The 22,264-nt window shown below is 37.8% G+C and overlaps 2 protein-coding genes across 5 annotated transcripts in view; one reads left to right on the plus strand and one right to left on the minus strand.

Annotated features, from left to right (window-relative positions):
- CMSS1 (cms1 ribosomal small subunit homolog) overlaps positions 1-22,264 on the minus strand; it is a 382,394-nt gene that overhangs the window by 335,656 nt on the left and 24,474 nt on the right. The window lies entirely within an intron of this gene.
- FILIP1L (filamin A interacting protein 1 like) overlaps positions 1-22,264 on the plus strand; it is a 120,625-nt gene that overhangs the window by 79,679 nt on the left and 18,682 nt on the right. For 2 of the 3 annotated variants that reach the window (XM_045851008.1, XM_045851009.1), the window contains one exon: positions 17,432-20,204. In XM_045851008.1, the coding sequence (XP_045706964.1) occupies positions 17,432-20,204 (2,773 nt within the window). Of the gene's footprint in view, positions 1-17,191; positions 17,267-17,431; positions 20,205-22,264 lie in introns of all 3 variants that reach the window. The other variant, XM_045851010.1, reaches the window with a different exon arrangement.

Raw genomic sequence — 22,264 nt, forward strand, 5'->3', positions numbered from 1 at the left:
AAGCCTTTTTCTTAAAGCCTACAGGAACTAGAGGCTTTAAAAAAATTTTTTGGGCTCAGAATAAGATTTGGAAACTTTTTAAAAGGGAGAGAAGAAAGAAAAGCAACCTACCAGAGAATAAATAAGTGTTAAGAGAAAGGAATTATACTAATCCTCCAAAACACCTATTTACAATATCTGTTTGAAAACAGTCTGATCTGGGAAGAGAAAAAAAGGACTAATGGAAATTAAAAACAGAAAATTCTGCAGGTACATCAGAGTGCTCTTCTGAAAAATTAATTTCTGTTTTCCTCAATCTACTAAGATACAAGATACAAAATGGATTTTGGGCAATAAGAGAAATACATATAAATTTTCTTAGTAAGATAAAACACATACACTTTTAAAGGTTTATAGTACTATGTCCTTGAAGCCTGTCTGAGAAAAGGCTGCCTGTTAAAAATATTTTCCAAGAACTTTAAGTTCCTTGAAATGTTCTACGGAAATGGTATTTATGACAAACCCACCTCCTCTGGGGAACATGATATGTTATTACTGGCAAAGTCACAAATTTTTAAACCATCCAAAAATAATTATGTATTTATGCCAAATGACTAAATTTGCTTTATTATTACAGTGATTAAGAGAATGTTTACTAATGTCTCATGATCAAGGCTCAAAGTAGCCATGAACCTACAGAAAATACTGTGACAAAACAGTGGGTTGCGAGTGGTGGTGATTTTCTGTGCTTTGGACAGGCAGAATATTGCAACATAGAAATTCACTGCAGAGGATGGTACATACATGAGGTAGGAGGTGTGGATGTATATCATGGTGGTGAGAAACAGGATTTGGAGTTGGTGTTGTGGTTCTGCCAATTACTAGCATTATCTTTAGAAAATTATTTAATATCTCTGAGCTTCAATTGCTTATTTGTAAAATAAGGACAGTAATGCTTGCCTGCTATGACTGTTTGCAGGACTAACATGCTACATGACATATAATAATTGCTTAATAAATGGTAATTATGTTATTCACAGACTGTAAAGAGAAGAAACTATTTACCATGTGACTGTTGCATAGTTACTTCCCAAAATGGTACCTAGTTCAAAACTGGAATAGGTGCAGTTAAAAATTTAACCAATATTTATTGAATACCAATTAGGTGCCAGGCACGATACTTAAGCTAGAAATACAACATTGAATAAAACAAATAGCTGACCAGTTATTGAATAAAACACACACATACTCCTTTTCCCCTACTTCCATGAAAGTTACATTATAGCAGGAGAGATAGCCAGTGATCAAATAAGTAAAATATAGTAGTATGCCAGATGGTACTAGAAGAGATGAGGAAGGGAGTCCAGAAGCTCCCTGGGGAAGCAGCCAGTACAAAAGCCACAGGCTCTGCTGTGTTCAAGGAATAATATGGAAGCTGGTGAGACTGGAGCAGCCTGAGCAAAGGTAGGAGGGGTCAGAGAGCTAAGGAGGTCAGAGAGCTAAGGAGGCTAAGGACAGTGCAGGGATGAACAAATGAGCACTAAAAATGTGGGATGGGAGAAAGAGGAAACTCTTGAGGTGAGTACTCTGTCTGGGCTTTCTGGAATGTAGCCTGGTTAAGTGGAAAGAACACATGCTTTGCAGTCAGTGAGTTTTTATTCTGGTTTGGTTATTTATGCTGTTTGGTAATTATTTAACCACTCTAAATTTTAGTGTTTTGGTCTCTAGCCTCATCTCTAAATTGGTAAAAATAATAATTAGACTAGGATTAAATAAATCTTTATATTTAATCTTCCTGGGCCTCAGTTCCCAACTAACAAAATGCAAATACTACACACAGACCTTATAAACACAGATATATAATAGTCAAAATGCTGTTTTAAAATTATAATCAAATAATATTATTTTTATAGTCTATGTTAGTATTTAAAGTTTCAAAACAACAAAAGTATGTGACTCCCATTCCTCTACATCACTTGATAAAAATACCCTATAAATTTTAACTGTTTTAGCATGGAGTAGTAAAGATCTATTTGGCAGTCATGTTTCACTCCCTTTTCCTGCCCCTGCTTAAGAACACTGGTCTGATGGAAGGATTTCCAAGAAAATGTTTAACTACAAAAATCAAGATGAACTGTGTTTATAGTAAGCTGTATTTTTGGATAAAAAAAGGGAGAGAATAAGAATCTTTATTTATATTTGCTTGTTCACTCATATTAAGACATTCTGAAAGTACACATAAGAAACTAACCAATGGTTATGGGTTGGGGCAGAATAGGTAGATGGAATAATGAGGTGAGAGGAAGATACTTTACAGTATACCTTTTAATATACATATTTGGAAACATATATTATGTATTTGGGAATGCATAATAATCTAAAATCTAAGTAAAATTCAGACTTGCTTGAAGGGTTAAAATGAACAAAATGAACTTTGTATAATTACAAAGTTAATTATACAACAATATAAAAACTGCAAATGACCTATTTCTTGGACAGTTTGGGCATCCCTCAACCTATTATTTTGTATTGTTTCTGAAGTGCAAAAACTTTATAAGCTATCTTCAAAAGTTTTCTCCATCTTTTTCACTGTGGAAACCAAGCCCAGAAGTAGCACATACAGAAAAAGACTGTTCCCTTCAGGTCTGTGCCAGATAGGTCAGCCCACCCCATTTGAGTCCGCAAGTAGACATGTCTAGGAGTATCTGACCCCAGCAAAGAAAGTGTACGTTCACTCTCAAGGGATGGGGTAAGATGAGCAGAACATCAGAGAGGCTTTGGGAAGGTCAGCTGTTAGCATCCACTAAGTGATTTGCTGACATTTCAACAGATAATGAACATTCAAAGCATCATTTTCTTCCAGGAAGGGAGAAGAGCTATATGGTGTAGATCTGTAAACAAATGGAAAATGGAAAATACTGGCTCGTCCCAAATACACTTGAGCAGCAGATAATGAAGAACAGTTATAAATGTCAGAGACAGCTAACAGAAAAAGATCAAGCAGAATTTTTTCAAAAAAATTAACCATGCCTTAAAATGATGGTTTTTCACCAGAGGTGATTTTTGTTCCCAGATTTTTTAACAATGTTGGGAGACCTTTCTTGGTTATCACAACTGAGCTGGGGTTACTGGGTTATTTCTGGCATCAATACGTAGAGGCCAGGGATGCTGCCAAACTCACAGGACAACCCCCATGACAAAGAATTGCTTTAAAATGTCCACTGTGCTAAGGCTGAGAAACCCTGGCCTGAAATGACAAACAGTATGGGTATCCACGTGCAGGGCTGAACAGCTGCATGAATGGCCTGAAGGCAGATGAGAGTAAATAGATTGTGTAATGATACCTTTCATTGTGGTGTAAATTCTGACTCCCTCTCCCAAGTGACCTCTACCTTAGGCCAGCACATTGTGGCTGAGGTGCTCTTCTGTGTTGTCTCACCGTCAGTACAATTTTCTCCTTCTAATGGTAACGGATGTATTGTGACAGGCAGTAGGCTAGGAGCTTTTTTGTCTGGATTATTTTACTTAATCTTAGAATGACACTATTATGAAGGAGGATCCAATATTATCCCCATTCTACAGATGAAGAGAATGCAGTCAGATAGCTTCCTCTGTCACACTAGGTAGAAGTTGGAGAAGTCAAGATTGAACTCTGAAGATCGAACTCCAGAATCTGAATTTCTCCCCCCAGCAACTACCCCACCACCCATAGTATTCCATTGCCTCTTTCCTACTGGTGCTTCAGTGTTAGCGAGCATACTTGCTCCCTGTCAGTCATCCTGGCTGCCTCTTGCTATTCAGCCACCCTCACTGTTTACTGTTATTTGCAGTGGCAGTAGGGAACAGGCAGAAGAAAGCTACCTTGGGGCAAGCGTGGGGTAAGACAGAGAAGAACAGAGGTCACAAGGAGTACAAAATCAACCACAGAAAAGGGCAGGATGGAATGGGGAGAATGATCAACAGTGAGAGTATTAGGAATCTGGGGATAAGCCCTATATCACCATCATATCACCAATTGAAACTTAAAGGCAGCTCTGCATGCTATGTATCAGGCAAGGTACTCTTCAAAGTTCAAGAGCGTGCACGCACACACACACACACCTGTGACAATCCAAAGCTTCACATGCTGGGAAGCTTTTTGAATGCTGCTCCTTAGAGAGGGGCAAGGCAGCCAGAGGAAGGCATCATGGCTACCTCAGGTCCAGATAGGCCTTGAAAGATCAGGGAGACACCGACCTGAAACTTTCAGTCTGCCATGGACATGGAGTCTCAGTCTAATGAAAGGCTAGTGTGTGTGTGTGTATGTGTGTGTGTGCGCGCGCGCGTGCGTGCATGTGTGGTGGTGGTAGTGGTAGTGGTAGGCATAGTGTAGTAGCAATTACAATGGAAAATCTGGAAAAAAGTGTTATGTTGTCAGAGGACTCTTTTTTTTAAATCCTCACCCAAGGATATACTCACTGATTTTAGAGAGAGGGGAGGGGAGAGAAAGAGAGGAAGGGGGAGAGAGAGAAAGAGAAACATCAACTGGTTGCCTCCCGTATGTGCCCCAACAGGGGATAGAACCTACAACCTAGGTGTGTGCTCCGACTGGGAATTGAATCCACAACCTTTGGTGCATGGGATGACACTCCAACCAACTGAGCCACCCAGCCAGTACTGAGGACTCTTTTTCAAATAATTAAGAATGCAAAAAGAAAAGTGAGTAGGCTCTTAAGCATAGTAGTGTATTCACAGTAATTGGTTTTTAAAAAGTTCCCTCTTGATAGCTATACTATACTATACTCAAAGCAAGACAAAAAAATCCACTTGAGTAAATTGCAAAAAGGAAAAAATCCATTTGAGTAGATTTTTTTTAATGACAAATTAAAATGTGGGATGGGCAGGCACAGCTTAGTGGTGTTAAATGAACATCCATCATCCGATGGTTTTCTCTAAAAAGCTCCTTAAATGACAATACAACATTGAAGAAGCGACAACGCATGACTCAGGCTCGAAGTAGTTATCCCAGTACAGATTTACACATGCTGTCCTTTATTGTCACTTCTGTGTTAGTTCCCGTTTTCTCTCCCAGGCCTACACTGATCACCTTTCCAAGTCTACCTGGCCCTTTGATTGAGGTGCGGAGAGTCTCGTTTCCAGCCCAGAGTACCTGGTCTCAAACTGAAAATAGTCTCCTTGTAGCCTTACTCCCCAAGCTCTGTGTCTGTTAGCTCTCAAACTGGTCTTTTTCTGGTTCTCAAACCTCATCTTTCAGTTTTTCTTTCTAGGAGAGCCTTTGTCTCAGTTAGTTACTTTGCTCTTTTTTTCTACTTTAAAAAAAATGAGATTTGCCCCAGACCCAGGTCCCTCTGCTCAGGTTGAGGATTTCATGAACTCTCAAGATCCAATTTCTCTGTTAAAAGCTCCCAAACACCTTATAATTAATAGATCATCTGATTATTTGTATCTTCTTTTTTTACTTTCCCATTCTCTGGGGAGCTAAACAAGATTATTCAGGTGATGAAAAGCCCTGACTTGTGATGTCCAATTTTTTACATTATATCCCTCTGATAGCACCTGAAGACTCTTCCATCACTCCATGCCCTAACCCTTATTTCACAAGGAAGGAAAATGGTAATCCAGCTTGCTGGATCTGGACCCATTTTTGGTGTCTCAAAATGATCTCAATAATGACAGGATTTTCAGTAACAAGGACATAAAACAGACACAGATGTACACTCATATTCAGCTAGCAGATGCCAAAAAAAGTGTTACTGTTCTTCTACATCTTGCTGACCAAGTCAAATGAATTGAGCATTACATTATGACTATGGTATGCTGTAGCTGTAATTTTAAAAAAACCTTTGACTTGTGAGAGAAATATAAGGAAGCAACATACATGGAATAAAACAAAGACTAGTCACAGCTATTTTTATGAGCATTCCTAAAAATTAGACTAAATAGTGAAAAGTCCCATTGAAAAAGGGAGTAGTGCAAGGAAACAAATTATAGGCCCAATTACCAAGAACCTATTTCAGCCTAAGGAAGCTTTCCAATAAATGCCAGATTACCAAAGTCTAGCTATGAGAGCAGATATAAAATTGAATAAAGCAGTGTGATATATATATGTAGTTTTCTGCTTAGTAATTAACATGTAAATCTGGAAGAAAAAGTAATGTATTAAACTAGCTCTGGAAGACTGAAAACAAATATAGGAATTGAGCTTTGTTAAAGTGAAGTTACAAATTTTGGATAAATGAGAGATACAATATTTCATATACCTTAAGAAAGGCCAAGCAAGATTTGATATCATGCTATTTGGTTGTTGATGGGAAACTATTATAAGTTATGATCAGGGTGATCTATGCAAGTATACAAGCAGGTTTTGACTGAAAAAGGTAAACTGATAAGTAAAAGCACAGTACCTTAAACACAGTAGGTGCTCAATGTAATTGCCTCGTAAAGATCTGAAATGAATGAAATGTCAGCTGACCTGCATGCACATCACTGTGCAGATGGACCCATTTAAAAACCAGACAACTTGGTGGTTTCAATGCCTGTTTTCAAAGAGTGGTTTCAAACAAAACCCAGTATCTTATGAAGACAGTTTTGTCATTTAGGATTTTTCTAAGAACTGGGAGAGAGGGATTTCAAAGCAGAGTCTTCCATCTGTGGTAGGGAGCAAACAACTGGTTTTATTAATGATGGAAACATTGAAACAGTGACTAGGCCAGTAAATCTGGCGACTTCATCAGATTGAAGCAAAGGGCTTGCTTAGTAACAGCTTGAAGACGGCGACTGCTTAACAAACCAGAGACTTTTCCAGAGAAAGACATTTACCATTTCGGCTTCAATGGTCTGTCCTTGTGAGTAATGGTTCTCAAAGTGTGGCCCCTTTCAAGAAGCCTGTAAGGTCAAAGCTATTTTCATAACAACACTATCTTTTTTACTCTCATTTTCTCACAAGTGTGCAAGGAGTTTTCCAGAGGCTACATGACGTGTGGTGACATCAGGACTGTGACAACGAATGGTATATATGAAACAGATTTGAGAATCCAGCTGTCTTCAGTTAAGCCAGACATTAGAGTTTGCAGACATATAAAACAATATAACTTTCCCCACTGTTTTGGTTTGAAAAAGTTATTTTTTTATAAAACATGCTATTATGTTAACATATAATAGGTTTATTAACGAATAAATGTATATTTTTAAAATGCGTTCCTCTGAATTTCTAAAACAGTAAATATTGGTATATATAGCCCACACAATCAAAAACTCTTTAGAGCCCTCAGTAATTTTGAAGAGTGTAAAGGAGTCATGAGATAAAAAATTTGAGAACTACCACTCTGGACTTTCTACTGAATTGTACTGGAACTGTCTGCTCATTCTTTCCCAAACAGCCCGCAGACTCCAAGAACAGGAAACTCTTTTTCATCTCAGCACAGCCCCAGTACTAACTATACTCATTTAATGTTTTTGCAAAATGAACAAAAGTCTTTCCACATTCATAACATAAAAAGTTTAAATTCAAGATCCACATAGTGAATACAGTCAAGTTTTTGGAGTTGTTCACTACTTATGGGTTGATTTCTATAGCTAACAGAAACAACATAATGTCATTAATGGCTTGTGGAATTGATTTTACTGCTAGCTAGTTCTAAGTTTATATGGGCCAGTTGACTGAAAAACTGGGTAAGAATCTGGAAAAGTAGAAATGTAATTAATGTGTTGGGATGGTCAGATTATAGATGAATATTTCCATTTCAATTTCATTCACTGGTTTATGTAATACTCCTTGTGATAAACAAGCATATTTGTCCAGTAGAGTTCTGGACTCTGAGAAAAATAAATAAAAGAACCACATCTTTGCAGAGATGAAATAACTAACCAAAGGCTAGTGAGGGGACAGGATGTAGACGTTGACTGCCCATCTCTCTTCTCCAACCAGCAAGCACATACAGTTCTAACACAGGGATCTGAAGAAGGAAGAGACAGAGATGCTCCAAGTCTCCATTCTTTCTAGAAGCTAATGTATTTGGAGAATACCAATGAGAAACCCATTTACACCTCATTTTCTTAAATATCTAAAACCATGCATATGGTAAAAAAGAAAGCATCCTATTTAAAAGATGAATAAGGTGACTTAGAACAATGTTACAGTATTTTCAACAGGAAGGTATATTTGCTTACTCTTTCATTCATTCAAAACATACTCATTTAGTGCCCTCTACAGGTTAAGGGCTTTGTGGTGGACACTATAGAAGACAAAAATGAATCAGACATGTGTCTTATTTTTAACAGGCTTATATTTTAGTAGGGTTGATAGTAATGAACAAAAATAAGACCAAATGGAAAGTGGTGAGAACTATATTCAATAATATAAATTATTATGAGTATGGCTGACATTATCATAAGCATTTGAGCACACCATGTTTCATTTGTGTTATATAAATGCATATTATCAACACTCAGTGTATCACACACATGCTGACATGTGTGTATAAATAAAAACTGAAAACACCCTCAGAACATATAATTTATAATAAAGAACCAGTATCATAGTTAGTACCAAAGAACATTCAAGATGATAGATGTGATATTTTAAAAAAAGCAAGAAAATGGTATTGCATATTAATAGTGATAAACCACAGTAAGTTATAACAGTTCTAAGTCATACTAGAAACTGTAAAGAAAAGCTGTAATAAGATACTGCTTTAAGCCAGTTTGGATTTAACTGCCTCACATTTGTGTCCATAAAACCAGCTTCCACAACCTGTTTTTATTGGACAGGATTCAATGAATGTTCCTATAATCCTGTGGTGTCAGTACTTGAACATGAATATGAGTACTCCAAGACAGTAGTCCTCAAACTGGAGTACACATACCCCTGAGGGCAGCAAAGACTTTCCAGAGGTACAAGCATTGGAGAGCGTTAAGGGAATCAATGTCTACATCTGCAGTTCACACACACATGCTTTCCAGAACTGATCTGCCAGAAAAAGTGCTTGTGCTCTGAGCTCTCCCTTTCCAACAACCCTTTTGAAATAATCTTATTACTTAAAATCTTACCAAATGCATCTCCATGGGTTAGAAACACCTCTGGGGCACAGACAAGGGGCAAGCTATGGAAAGATTCCTGAGAGGGTCCAATGAGAGACCAGCTGCAGTTTCAGAACCAACCACTGGATGGAGCAATGTCTATTACTTCATCTAGACAAATTCAGGCAAGCTCCTATGCCTCAGCTTTTTCAGAGGTCAATGGTATTTACACATTTACTTAAGTTAAAAAAAAATGAAGTCAGACTTTTCCTGAATATCGTATTTGGGTGGCTGGTTTGCCAATGATGACTCTAGATTATATGGCAAAGGTTAATATATATCTTTTCAAAGTATTTAACCTTGAATAAAAAATTCCAGATACCAATTTTAAAATGTGTGAAGGGGTACTTAGCTTTTAAAAATTCTTTTAGAACAAAGTACTGAAGAGAAATTTTTTTAAAAAAGATTTTATTTATTTATTTTTAGAGAGGGAGGGAGATAGAGAGAGAGAGAGAAATGTCAATGTGTGGTTGCTGGGGGTCATGGCCTGCAACCCAGGCATGTACCCTGACTGGGAATCAAACCTGTGACACTTTGGTTTGCAGCCCGCGCTCAATCCACTGAGCTACACCAACCAGGGCTGGGAAAAATTTTTGAAGATTTTATTTGTTTATTTTTAGCCAGAGGGGAGGGGAGGGAAAAAGAGAAGGAAACATCAATGTGTGGTTGCCTCTCATGTGCCCCCTACTGGAGACCTGGCCCACAACCCAAGCATGTGCCCTGACTGGGAGTTGAACCAGTGACCCTTTGGTTCGCAGGTGGGTGCTCAATCCACTAAGCCACACCAGCCAGGGCTGAAGAGAAATTAAAAAAAAAAAAATCCCATTTATAATAGCATCACAAAGAATAAAACTCTTAGGGATAAATTTAATCAAGGAGGTAAACAATCTGTACAGTAAAAACTATAAGACATTGATGAAATAAACCAAAGATACAAATAAATAGAAAGATATTGTGTGTTCATGAATTAAAAGAATTAATATTGTTAAAATGTCCATACTATCCAAAATGATCCAGATTCAGTGCAGTCCCTATTAAATTCCAACAGCATTTTTCACATAAAATTTTTTTAATCCTAAAAGGTATATGAAATAAGACCCCGAAAAGACCCTGAAGAGCCAAAGCAATCTTGAGAAAGTAGAACAAAACTGGAGGCATCACATGTCCTAATTTTAAACCACAGTGCAAAGCTGTAGTAATCAAAAACAGTATGGAATTGGCATAAAAACAGACACATAGACTCGTGGAACAGAATAGAAAGCCCAGAAATAAACCTATCCATATATGATCAATTAATTATCAACAAAGGAACCAAGAATATACAATGAGGAAAGGAGAGTCTCTTCAAGAAATGGTGCTGGGAAAACTAGATATTCACATGCTAAAGAATGAAACTGGACTTACATCATAAATGATGAAGCTATCTTACATTACATAAGAAATGAACTCAAAATGGATTAAAGATTTGAAACCAGGACCTGAAACTGTAAAACTCCTAGAAGAAAACATAGGGGACAAACTCCTTGACACTGGTCTTGGCAGTGATTTTTTGGCATTCATACCCAAACAAATTAAACAACTAGGATTAAACCAAAGTGAAAGCTTCTGCACAGCAAAGAAAACTACAACAAAATAAAATGGTAACCTGTGGAATGGGAGAAAATATTTGCAAACCACCTATGTGATAAGGAATTACTATCCAAAATATACAAGGTACTCATATAACTCAATAGCAAAAAAACAAGTAACCCAACAAAGAATGGGCAAAGGACCTAAATAGATGTTTTTCCAAAGACACACAACTGGCCAACAGGTACATGGAAAGGTGCTCAACATCATTAATCATCAGGGAAATGCAAATGAAAACCACAATGAGATATCAGTCACACCTGCTGAAATGTCTATTATCAAAAGGAGGCAACAAATGCTAGCCAGGACATAGAGACAAGGGCACCCTTGTTCACTGGTGGGAATGTAAACTGGTACAGTCAATACAGAAAACAGTATGGAAGTTCCTCAAGAAATTAATAATAGAACTAGATCGAGCCATCCCACTTCTGGGTATATATCCAAAGTAAGTGAAATCACTATCTTGAAGAGATATCTGCACTTCTATGTTCATTGCACCATTATTCACAATAGCCAAGGTGGAGAAAGCAGTGTCCAACAACAGAGGAATGGATAAAAAAGATATGACTGCACACACACACACACACACACACACACACACAGGGGTGGGCAAAAGTACGTTTACATTTATAAGTACACAAAACACAATTTATTCTTGTATCATTAATTATTGTATTATTTTTTATACGAACAACTGTAGAACTACTTTTGCCAACCTCTGAATGCACACATGTGTATATACAGGGTCCAGCAGAACTGAGGCCTGCTTGAGTGTGGTTAGTAGGGTAGTAACATGGGTGGAATAATTTATACTTTTTTTAATTTGAACATTTCATCTAAAATGTCTTATGGCATGCTTGAGTGTGATGTTGTTATGTTACAGAATTACATGCTTATGATTTTGTAATAAAAGATTTTGTAATAAAACAGGGGCATTATTTGTGCTGGACCTGTATATACAATGTAGTATTACTCACCCATTTAAAAAAAAAGGAAATCCTGACATTTGCGACAATGTAGATGTAAATGGAGGGAATTATGGTAAATGAAATAAGCCAGGCAAAGAAAGACAGGTGTGTTCTGCTTAGTATCACTTATATGTGGAACCTAAAAAAAAAAAAGTTTACCTGACCAGTATGGCTCACTAGGTTGGGCGTCTTTCTGCAAAGGAAAAGGTCATCATCAGCAGGATTCCCTGTCGGGGCACACACCTGGGTTGCAGGTTTGGTCCTCACTAGGGGCACCTACGACAGGCCACAAATCAATGTTTCTCATTCATATTGATATTTCTATCCCTCTCAATCACCCTCCCCTTCCCTCTCTCTAAAAAGAAATAAATAAAATCTTTTAAAAAATAGTTTAACTCATAGAAACAGAGTAGAATGGTGGTTGCAGGGGGCTGGGGGTGGGGTGGGGGAGATAGGGAGAGGCTGGTAAAAGAGCACAGTTATAGTATGAATCAAGTCTGGGGATCTAATGTATAATGTGTGACCAGAGTTGACAGTACTGTGACACAACTGAAACTAGCTAAGAGAGTGGAACTAAGTGTTCTCACACACACAGGAAAAGGTGCATATGTGAGGTGATGGATGTGTTAATGTGGTAATGAGATGAGAATCCTTTCACAATTTATGTATATATTAAATAATTGTGTTATATACTTTGAATATCTGACAACTTTATTTTTCACTCATACCCCAATGGGCTAAATTTAAAAAGTAGATAACATGTGCTAAAGGGGAGTGCCATGATTACTCTTTATATGAACAAACTAATTGTACATAATACAATAATTATTTCAGGAGAGGTAAGAGCAAACATTTGAAAACTGCTGCTCTGTGCGATATGAATGAACAAGAATGCATGCACAATGGTGAGACTTCTTCAAGTGGACAGTTTTTCTACTACAGAGAGTGCTCCTGGAGAAAGACACTTTGTATGTGGACCAGGTCCCTGCCATAGTTTTTGTTCTTTGTCGGAGAGGCAATGTGATATGCAGAAACAGTCTTTGCCCTTCCTGACCTTTCTGACCCTTGATTTTCATAACTGAAAAATAGAGATAATAATCCCAAACCCTAAAAATTTACCATGATAATTAGCGCCAATAGATGTACTGATTTAGCTCACAGTTTGGCAACACATCGCTGACACTAAATAAAGAATGGTAGTTATTATATATTCTCCAAATTTTAGTGTTTGGGCTGTGTGAGGAAAATCACAAATTAGAACTGAAATTATTTACTACCTTTTTGAGGTGAAAATTTAGCTACTGACCAACCACCTATAATATGCATATTCATTCATTTTTCCAGTAATGTGGACAGGTGTTAGCTAATTCAGTCATGATATTCCCTGTGAGAAAATGAATGACCATATAGGTTAGGAATATAGGCTGTGTCCACAGATTGTGGTATAATCAATAACGAAGAACTGGCTGTGTTAATACTCAGTCAGAACACCATTTCTGATATATACTCAGTAAAGCCTTACTATCCACAGTCAGTTGTGGCAGCATCACCTAGCAGCTTGTTATACTACGAGATTTGAGGCTCATCCTTACCTGCTGAATTGGAATCTGAGATTTAACAAGATTCGCAGGTGATTTTTAAATGCACCTAAAACTGTGATAAGTACTGGTAAAGAACAGGCCCTTCACAGAGAAAACACCGGGTGTGTATGTAACTCAGGCGGGAACTGTCTGTTGCATCTGTTTAATTAAAGCTGTGTAAGGCAGGGCTATGGAGAGTCTAATTTCTAATGATAGACTGACATATAAACAAACACCACGCATACACAGATCAGTGGTTCTCAGCTGGGGACAGCTGCCCTCTCCCCCTCTCTTACCCACTAGAAGACAATGGGCAATGTTTGGAGACATTTTTGGTTGTTACAACTGGGTTGCTAATGGCGTCTAGTGAGTAGAGGCTAGAGATGCTGTTCAAATATCTTATAATGCACAGGGCATTCCCCACAACAAAGAATCATTTGGCCCAAAATGTCAATAGGGGAAAAAGAAACAATAATTTGACTACACAGCTCTGTGGAATGAATTTCATAGGTGGACATTCTGCATCTCAGGATCTACGCTACTTTCAAGATTATGGGTACCCTGGTTAAAAGCTCTCAAAACCACTTACTTGCTTTTCCTAGCAGACCCAGAGTCAACGATAACGTGTATTAGCATATAAAGTCAGTTAGCATTAGTGCCTAAAACCTGTTAAGCAAAGAAAAATAATGGAGACAGAAAACTAAGTTACTGTTTGGTTTAAAACCCAATCCTACTGAAGAAGGAAGTGGACTTAGACCCTCACCTACACAACCTCCTTACCCAAAAGACACCTTCACTGTGTACAATCCCTTGTCTGCAATTTCAAAAATCTAAAGACTACATAAAAGTTTTTGCTAAATTGTGGTAGCAAAGCTTCTTACCTGAACTCATTTAGCAGCAAAACCTGAATAGATTTGAGGCTATTAATTATCCCACTTAATGTAACCATTCACATGGTTCACTGCAGAAATATTTAGAGGTTTGCTTAGAGGGTGGTGCCACAGGCTTTGCTGGAGCTGTTACATAATATATGGTGGGTGCTCCTTCTGGCCTTTCTAAAATTTGAAAACTAGGGGGAGGTAGAAGAGGGTAAAGGGGAGGGGGGTGGGATAAATGACGATGGAGGGAAACTTGACTTGGGCTGGTGAACACACAATACAATATACAGATGATGTATTATAGAATTGTACCCCTGAAACCTAAATAATTTTATTAACCAATGTCATTCCAATAAATTCATTAAAAAAGTAATGTTTGAAAACTTTAGGGTTTTTGAGAACATGTGACTTAAAAAGTTTTGGACAATGATTTGGGGTAAGCCCATTCACCATACCAGAAGAAGTGCTAATTCCAATACAGTAGCATAACTAGTTTGTTGTCTCTCTCTCTATCTGTCTGTCTTTCTCTCATACATGTACACAATGCCACAATGTAATAGCTTTACAAGCACAAGCACCCAGCTGGCTCCAAAAGGGTTACATCACTGGTGGTCTACCCTAAATGATAGCTGGGGTATAACTCTTTCTGCACATAAACTCCTGTTTCCCTCCAGACGGGCTTTACCTGACTTGCTTGTTGACTGTCATATGCTGTGCTCATGAGACTAGCCCAGGGAAATAGTGGGTTGTTAGGAAGAAAGTAGTAAGGAAATGCTGAGAGCAGATGTATTCAAATTGACATCTTTATGTGCCTACCTTGTAAGATAGGGGTTAGGAATAGATGGGGATGCCCTCCAATTTCCAGAAACCACAGAGATATGTGAGGTTGCACCATGCTGAGAAACGTGCATCATGCTTGTTGCTAAAAACACTGAACACAATGGGAACATTTTAAACTTTTTCAAAATCCTTCTTGTCTGTTATGGCACTGCCAAGATTCACTAATCACCATTAAATTTTAGTGGTCTTTTCATTACACGGCGAAACAATCTCCCCCGCCTTTATATTCTAAGAAAACACACCTCCTTCTCATGAAAATGAAATAGCATATGGTATTATTTTAATAAGGTGAAAAGAAATCTTGAAAAGCTTTCGTGAAGCTGTGCTCTGATAAAACTCTAAGAACAGTGATGTAGAAGAGGGGAAAATATTTTGCTGCAATTATGCTCAGCACATTGTTTAACACAATTCTAATGCTACGGTTGGAGAAAGAAGCACTTTGCTAAAGTCTTTGTAACTATTTCACCACTACAGCAGTGCACCCATGGACTCTGTCACTGGTCTGAGGAGTTCCATGACCATGCAGGAAGGAGCTGCCATATTTCTATTCTCAGGCTCCCAGGTGTCTCAAGTAGGGAGTGGGACAGTCTTGCCAAGACTGTGGATGAGATCATCATTAACCCCACCCAAGGATCCAGCCCAGCTTCTTCAAAATTTCTGGGGCCACAGCCCTTGGCCCAGCCTCCTGCCAGGTTCTCAAAACAGGGAAAACTAAAAGTGGATGCTCCCCACAAAAAGTATGGAATTCTTACATTATACAGTTATTTTAAACATGTTCCTCTTGTGTAGTGTAATTACAGAAGAGCAGATTAGGATCTCAAAAATACTCTCTTATTTCCAAAAAGCCTCACCCATATTAGTTCCCTTTTAAAATGTCCTCTCAGATCCTTAAACAACTTTCAAAAAGAAAGTTCTCTGGCAATGGCAAGGATAATTATCCAATAATTATCCAATGCATTGAATAATTAATTCATTCCTAAGAGAAAAGATGTATTAAAATATTATGAACTTTTCATGCTTGACCAGAAAACAAATATTTATAACTTTCATCCATGACAAGTATTTCAGTTCAATTCTTCAGGGATTCCATTCTATTTTAGCTTCTGTATAACAATACTTCAAAGCTATAATTACACTCTCTATAATCAGCCCATTCCTAGTGTAATTAAGAGTACCACAAATTTAAAACCATGAGCTTACTACTGAGGAAAAAAGTATATAGAAGAGAGACAGTTTATGTTTCATGTAAAGTGTCCTCCTGTTATGCTGACAAATTTAAAATGTAAAAAAAAGCTACAATAGAATCATTTTTAAGAGGATATCATTATGTTCCTGATATAAAATTTTTCCTCTATCTTTTCTAGCATCTGACTCTCATCAATAAGCTCTTTCCTGCCCTGGCTAGGTGGATCAGTTGGTTAGAGCATCATCCTATACACCAAAAGGTTACAGGTTCAATTCCTAGTCAGGGTGCTACAGAAGGTAACAGATCGATGCTTCTCTCTCTCCAAAATCAATAAATATATCCTTAAGTGAGGATTAAAATAGGCAAATAAATAAATAAATAAACAAACAAGCAAGCTTTCCTATCAAACACTGTGCTCTTTCCACATATTACAAAAACCATAACCCCCTTCAGATGCCTCTCAATTCCCTTCATTCAACTACCATCCACTATGGGGATAAAGATATATGGAAGTGATACCTGGAACAATGTCATGCTAGTGTAAACGAAGCTTGAATTGACAGAGAAGTCAATCAATGGAGTACATAACTTCTAAGCAATGTGAACAAAATTTTACCTTAACTATGAATCAGGAAGTTGAGCACCAAACATTAATGTACACATATTGTAATGGTTCAAGCAAACTATTTGATAAATATAATAATAGCCACATTAATAAAAAAATCATAATTGTAACTAACACCATATGGTTACTATGTGCCAGCACTGCGACAATCTTAGATGAATTATCTCATTTAATTTTCACAAATGACCCTTGAGATAATACAATATAATTATTGCCTTCATTTTTCATGAGGAAATTGAAGCTCAGAGATATTAAACGACTGTCCAGATTAATTAGCTGGTAAGAGCAGGGCCAGTCCTGAAGCCAGGTCCAGCTGAGTCTCAAACTTGTGCCTGTGTTTACAGCCTTCAGGCTAGACTGCCTATGGATTATAAACTATGCAAGCAATAATTTAACCCAAATATTCTTGCCATTACTTTTCTACTAAGGCTCCTGGTGAACTGCAACTGTTACCAATCAGTGAGGTGCAGGGGGATTGATGATAGTGAAAGCAGAAAAGCAAGGTAACTATTTATCAAGATTCTCCTCTCCCATCAAATTCAAGAGTTTCTGTATCCTGTAACAACTGATACAATCTTTCTAAATGAAAATTATGTAAGAATTTAATCACAGCTGATAAGTTACTAAAGCACCAATCACAAAATAGAATGCACTTTTGTATTTTTCAGATTGAAGAAGTTAATTGACCAAGAAACTGAATTCCAGGAGAAGAAGGAACAAGAAAAGGAAAAGAGGGTCACCGCCCTGAAAGAGGAGTTGACCAAACTGAAGTCTTTTGCTTTGATGGTGGTGGATGAACAACAAAAGCTGACAGCACAGCTTGCCCTTCAAAGACAAAAAATCCGAGACCTAACCACAAGTACGAAGGAAACACATGCTAAACTAGCCCTTGCTGAAGCCAGGGTTCAGGAAGAAGAGCAGAAGGCAACCAGACTAGAGGAAGAACTGCAAACGCAGACCACAAAGTTTCACCAGAACCAAGAAATAATTATGGCGAAGCTCACCAATGAGGACAGCCAAAATCGCCAGCTTCGACAAAAGCTGGCAGCACTCAGCCGGCAAATTGATGAGTTAGAAGAGACAAATAGATCTTTACGAAAAGCAGAAGAGGAGCTCCAAGATATAAAAGAAAAAATAAACAAGGGAGAATACGGAAACTCTGGCATCATGGCCGAGGTGGAAGAGCTCAGGAAACGTGTGCTAGAAATGGAAGGGAAGGATGAAGAGCTCATCAAAATGGAGGAGCAGTGCAGAGATCTCAATAAGAGACTCGAAAAGGAAACATCACAGAGTCAAGACTTTAAACTCGAGGTTGAAAAACTCAATAAAAGGATTATGGCTCTGGAAAAATTAGAAGATGCTTTCAACAAAAGCAAACAAGAATGTTACTCTCTAAAATGCAACTTAGAAAAAGAAAGGATGACCACAAAGCAGTTGTCTCAAGAACTGGAGAGCTTAAAAATAAGGATCAAAGAGCTAGAAGCCATTGAAAGTCGGCTGGAAAAGACAGAATTCACCCTAAAAGAAGATTTAACTAAACTGAAAACATTAACTGTGATGCTGGTAGATGAACGAAAAACAATGAGTGAAAAATTAAAGCAAACTGAAGATAAGTTAGAAGCTGCTTCTTCTCAGCTTCAAGTGGAACAAAATAAAGTGACAACAGTTACTGAGAAGTTAATTGAGGAAACTAAGAGGGCACTGAAGTCAAAAACTGAGGTGGAAGAAAAAATGTACAGTGTAACCAAGGAGAGAGATGATCTAAAAAACAAACTGAAAGCAGAAGAAGAGAAAGGAAATGATCTCCTGTCCAAAGTTAATATGCTGAAAAACAGGCTTCAATCATTGGAAGCAATTGAGAAAGATTTCCTTAAAAATAAACTAAATCAGGATTCTAGTAAGTCCACAACAGCAATACACCAAGAAAACAATAAGATTAAAGAGCTCTCTCAAGAAGTAGAAAGACTGAGACTGAGGTTAAAGGATATGAAAGCCATTGAGGACGACCTCATGAAAACAGAAGATGAGTATGAGACTCTAGAGCGAAGGTATGCTAATGAACGAGACAAAGCTCGATTTTTATCTGAAGAGCTGGAGCTTGTTAAAATGGAACTCGCCAAGTACCAGTTAGCGGAAAAGACCGAGTCCAGCCATGAACAATGGCTTTTCAAAAGGCTACAAGAAGAAGAAACTAAATCAGGGCATCTCTCAAGAGAAGTGGAAGCACTGAAAGAGAAAATTCATGAATATATGGCAACTGAGGACCTGATATGTCACCTCCAGGGAGACCATTCAGTTTTGCAAAAGAAACTCAATCAACAAGAAAACAGGAACAGAGATTTAGGAAGAGAGATTGAAAACCTCACTAAAGAGTTAGAGAGGTACCGGCATTTCAGTAAGAGCCTACGACCTAGTCTCAATGGAAGAAAAATCTCTGACCCTCAAGTATTTTCCAAAGAAGTGCAAACAGAAGCAGTAGACAATGAACCACCCGATTATAAGAGTCTCATTCCTCTGGAACGAGCAGTCATCAATGGTCAGTTTTACGAGAGTGAGGACCAGGATGAGGATCCTAATGAGGAGGAATCTGTGCTGTCCTTCAAATGCAATTCATCTATTCCCTGTCCTGTTAACAGGAAGCTGTGGATTCCTTGGATGAAATCCAAGGAGGGCCATCCTCAGAATGGAAAAATACAAACTAAACCCAATGGCAACTTCGTGCAACCTGGAGATCTAGTCCTAAGCCACACACCTGGGCAGCCACTTCATATAAAAGTTACTCCAGACCACGTCCAAAACACAGCCACTCTTGAAATCACAAGTCCGACCACAGAAAGTCCTCACTCTTACACAAGCACTGCGGTGATACCAAACTGTGGCACCCCAAAGCAAAGGATAACCATCCTCCAAAATGCCTCCATAACACCAGTGAAATCCAAAACCTCTGCCGAAGGCCTCATGAATTTAGAGCAAGGCATGTCCCCAGTTACCATGGCAGCCTTTGCCAGAGCACAGACCCCAGAGTCTAGTGGTTCTATAACTCCAGAAAGGACAATGTCACCTATTCAGGTTTTGGCTGTGACTGGTTCAGCTAGCTCTCCTGAGCAGGGGCGCTCCCCAGAGCCAATAGAAATCAGTGCCAAGCACGCAATTTTCAGAGTCTCCCCAGACCGGCAGTCATCATGGCAGTTTCAACGTTCAAACAGTAATAGTTCAAGTGTGATAACTACTGAGGATAATAAAATCCACATTCACTTAGGAAGTCCTTACATGCAAGCTGTAGCCAGCCCCGTGAGACCTGCCAGCCCTTCAACACCACCGCAGGATAACCGAACTCAATGCTTAACTAACGGAGCACTAAACAAAACAACCAATAAAGTCACCAGCAGTATTACTATCACACCAACAGCCACACCTCTTCCTCGACAATCACAAATTACAGTAAGTAATATATATAACTGACCCTCATCCAGTGTATACTGATATTATTGCAAAGAACTCAACCCTCTTTAATAATCCCTCCACATCCCCCAGAGACTGACTGAACTTGTACTTTGGGAAGGTTTGTGCATGAACTATTCAAGAGTATCTGAACTAACTGTTGCCTGCATAGTCATATCAAGTGTGCACTTACTGTATATCTTTTCATTTACATACCTGTATGGAAAACATGTAGTCTGCACTTGTATAAATACATCTTTATGTATTTCATTTTCCATAACTCACATTAATTTGATTGCAACTTGTTTTGGTGAAATACTTTAACATTATAAAGCAGTAAATAATTTGTTGTTTTTACCACTGCTTGCTGAATTTTCTTTGGTCATTTTGTGTTAAATTTTTGCATGTACAGTAGAATTTTATTTCCTGTTCATAATGTCTATTAATTCTTCCTTAAAAAAAAAAAGAACAAACAGAACCTACTTCCCATTTACAGTCAACTTTTGATCATATATCAGAGGAAGAGAAAAGTTTAAATAAATAAAAATTTATGTCTCTTTGATTTCAATGTGAACTATAAGATCTCTCAGGAGCAAACTTAGCTTCATGATTGAGATGTGTCTCAATGTCTTTGGGGCCCAGCACAGTGCTTGGCACGTGTTAGGAACTTAATGTACTGATAACAACTGAATAAAATAATATTAAATAATTAGCTTTTGTGAGCACATGAACGGATGGTGAAAGTAAAAAGATTTGAAATGTGCCAGGAAGCCAGAAAAAGCACATTTGGAAATACAAGTTACCTTGACAATCAAGAGTTGACTGTATTTCTACCATAGATGAAAATCTCCATAAAATATATATGCATACATTCAAACCAAGAATCAGCCATTATGCCATGTGCTCTTGAACATTCTACTTCAAAGCAAAAATGTCATTTTTGTTCCTTTTTCCTATTCAGTTCCCCAAATCGTTTGGATTACTTAAGGTAGGTGGCTCCCCACCTTGCTTGTAAGTGGGCTGCCTTTAGAAGCTTTCAACTTAATCGTGTCTTTTTTTTAACCTCAAGCAAATAAAAGCCAAAGAAAGTTACAAACACAAGTTATAGAAAAGGGATGTTTTAAAAAGATCTTCAAGTATGTTAAGGATGTTTCTTCTGATTATTGTTATGCCACTTATGCCACTTGTAAGGTAGCTGATAAAATCTCATCCAAGGCAGCCTTAAAAAATCTAATACCCAGCTCATGGGAGTCTCTGAGCATAATCCATACTTCTGTAGAAGAGAACAACTTTCAAAGGAACATTTTAAATTATAAATCTAGTCCCCAAGTCAAATTCCAAAGAGATGGTTTCAAAGTAACTCATTACCATTTTCCCTTTCCCAACCTCTTGTTAATTTAGTATCGTTAATGTTATTGCTAGTTATTGATTTTAAACACAATTCATTTAGACACCCAGGCAAACTATAAAGATCTTTAGAAGTAAAAGAAATCTTTCACAGTTACCCTCCTTTTCCCTGTAAAATCAGTTTCATGATAGCAAAGCAAGGATTTGTTGACAGAAACACTTCCATGGTGATGAACTATAACACCAATGCTGTGGGCTTGCATCATCATTAAATAAATTTGGATGAAAGTTTAGGCTAGTGATGAATGAGAAAGCTTCTGTTTAAACACATTTATCTTGGGAATCGGCAGTGACCCAACTGTATTACAAAATACATGATGGCCTAAATGTTTTTCCAAACTATTTTTATTTTTAAGTCACCTTGGGCTAGAACTTTAGAAGGAACTGCATATTTCATTTTACATATTGCAAAGTAGACATTGATAATGCTGCTGTATAAGATGTTTTTCTAGATAATAATCAAGAGAGGGTACTGATTTTGAAGGTATTGATCAACTGACCATAAAATTATTAACAGAAACTAGAAAAAATTAAAGGACAAGGTCTTTCCAGAGCTTCCCAACCTTTGTCATATAATGGCACAAACAGAAAAATTGTTTCCATGGCCCTAGGGGAAATGGAGGAAGAAGCAGAGATGATCAGCCAAGGACCCC

Source organism: Phyllostomus hastatus, unplaced genomic scaffold (genome assembly GCF_019186645.2).
Source record: "Phyllostomus hastatus isolate PE091 unplaced genomic scaffold, TTU_PhHast_1.1 phas_contig_86, whole genome shotgun sequence".
Taxonomy (NCBI): Eukaryota; Metazoa; Chordata; class Mammalia; order Chiroptera; family Phyllostomidae; genus Phyllostomus; species Phyllostomus hastatus.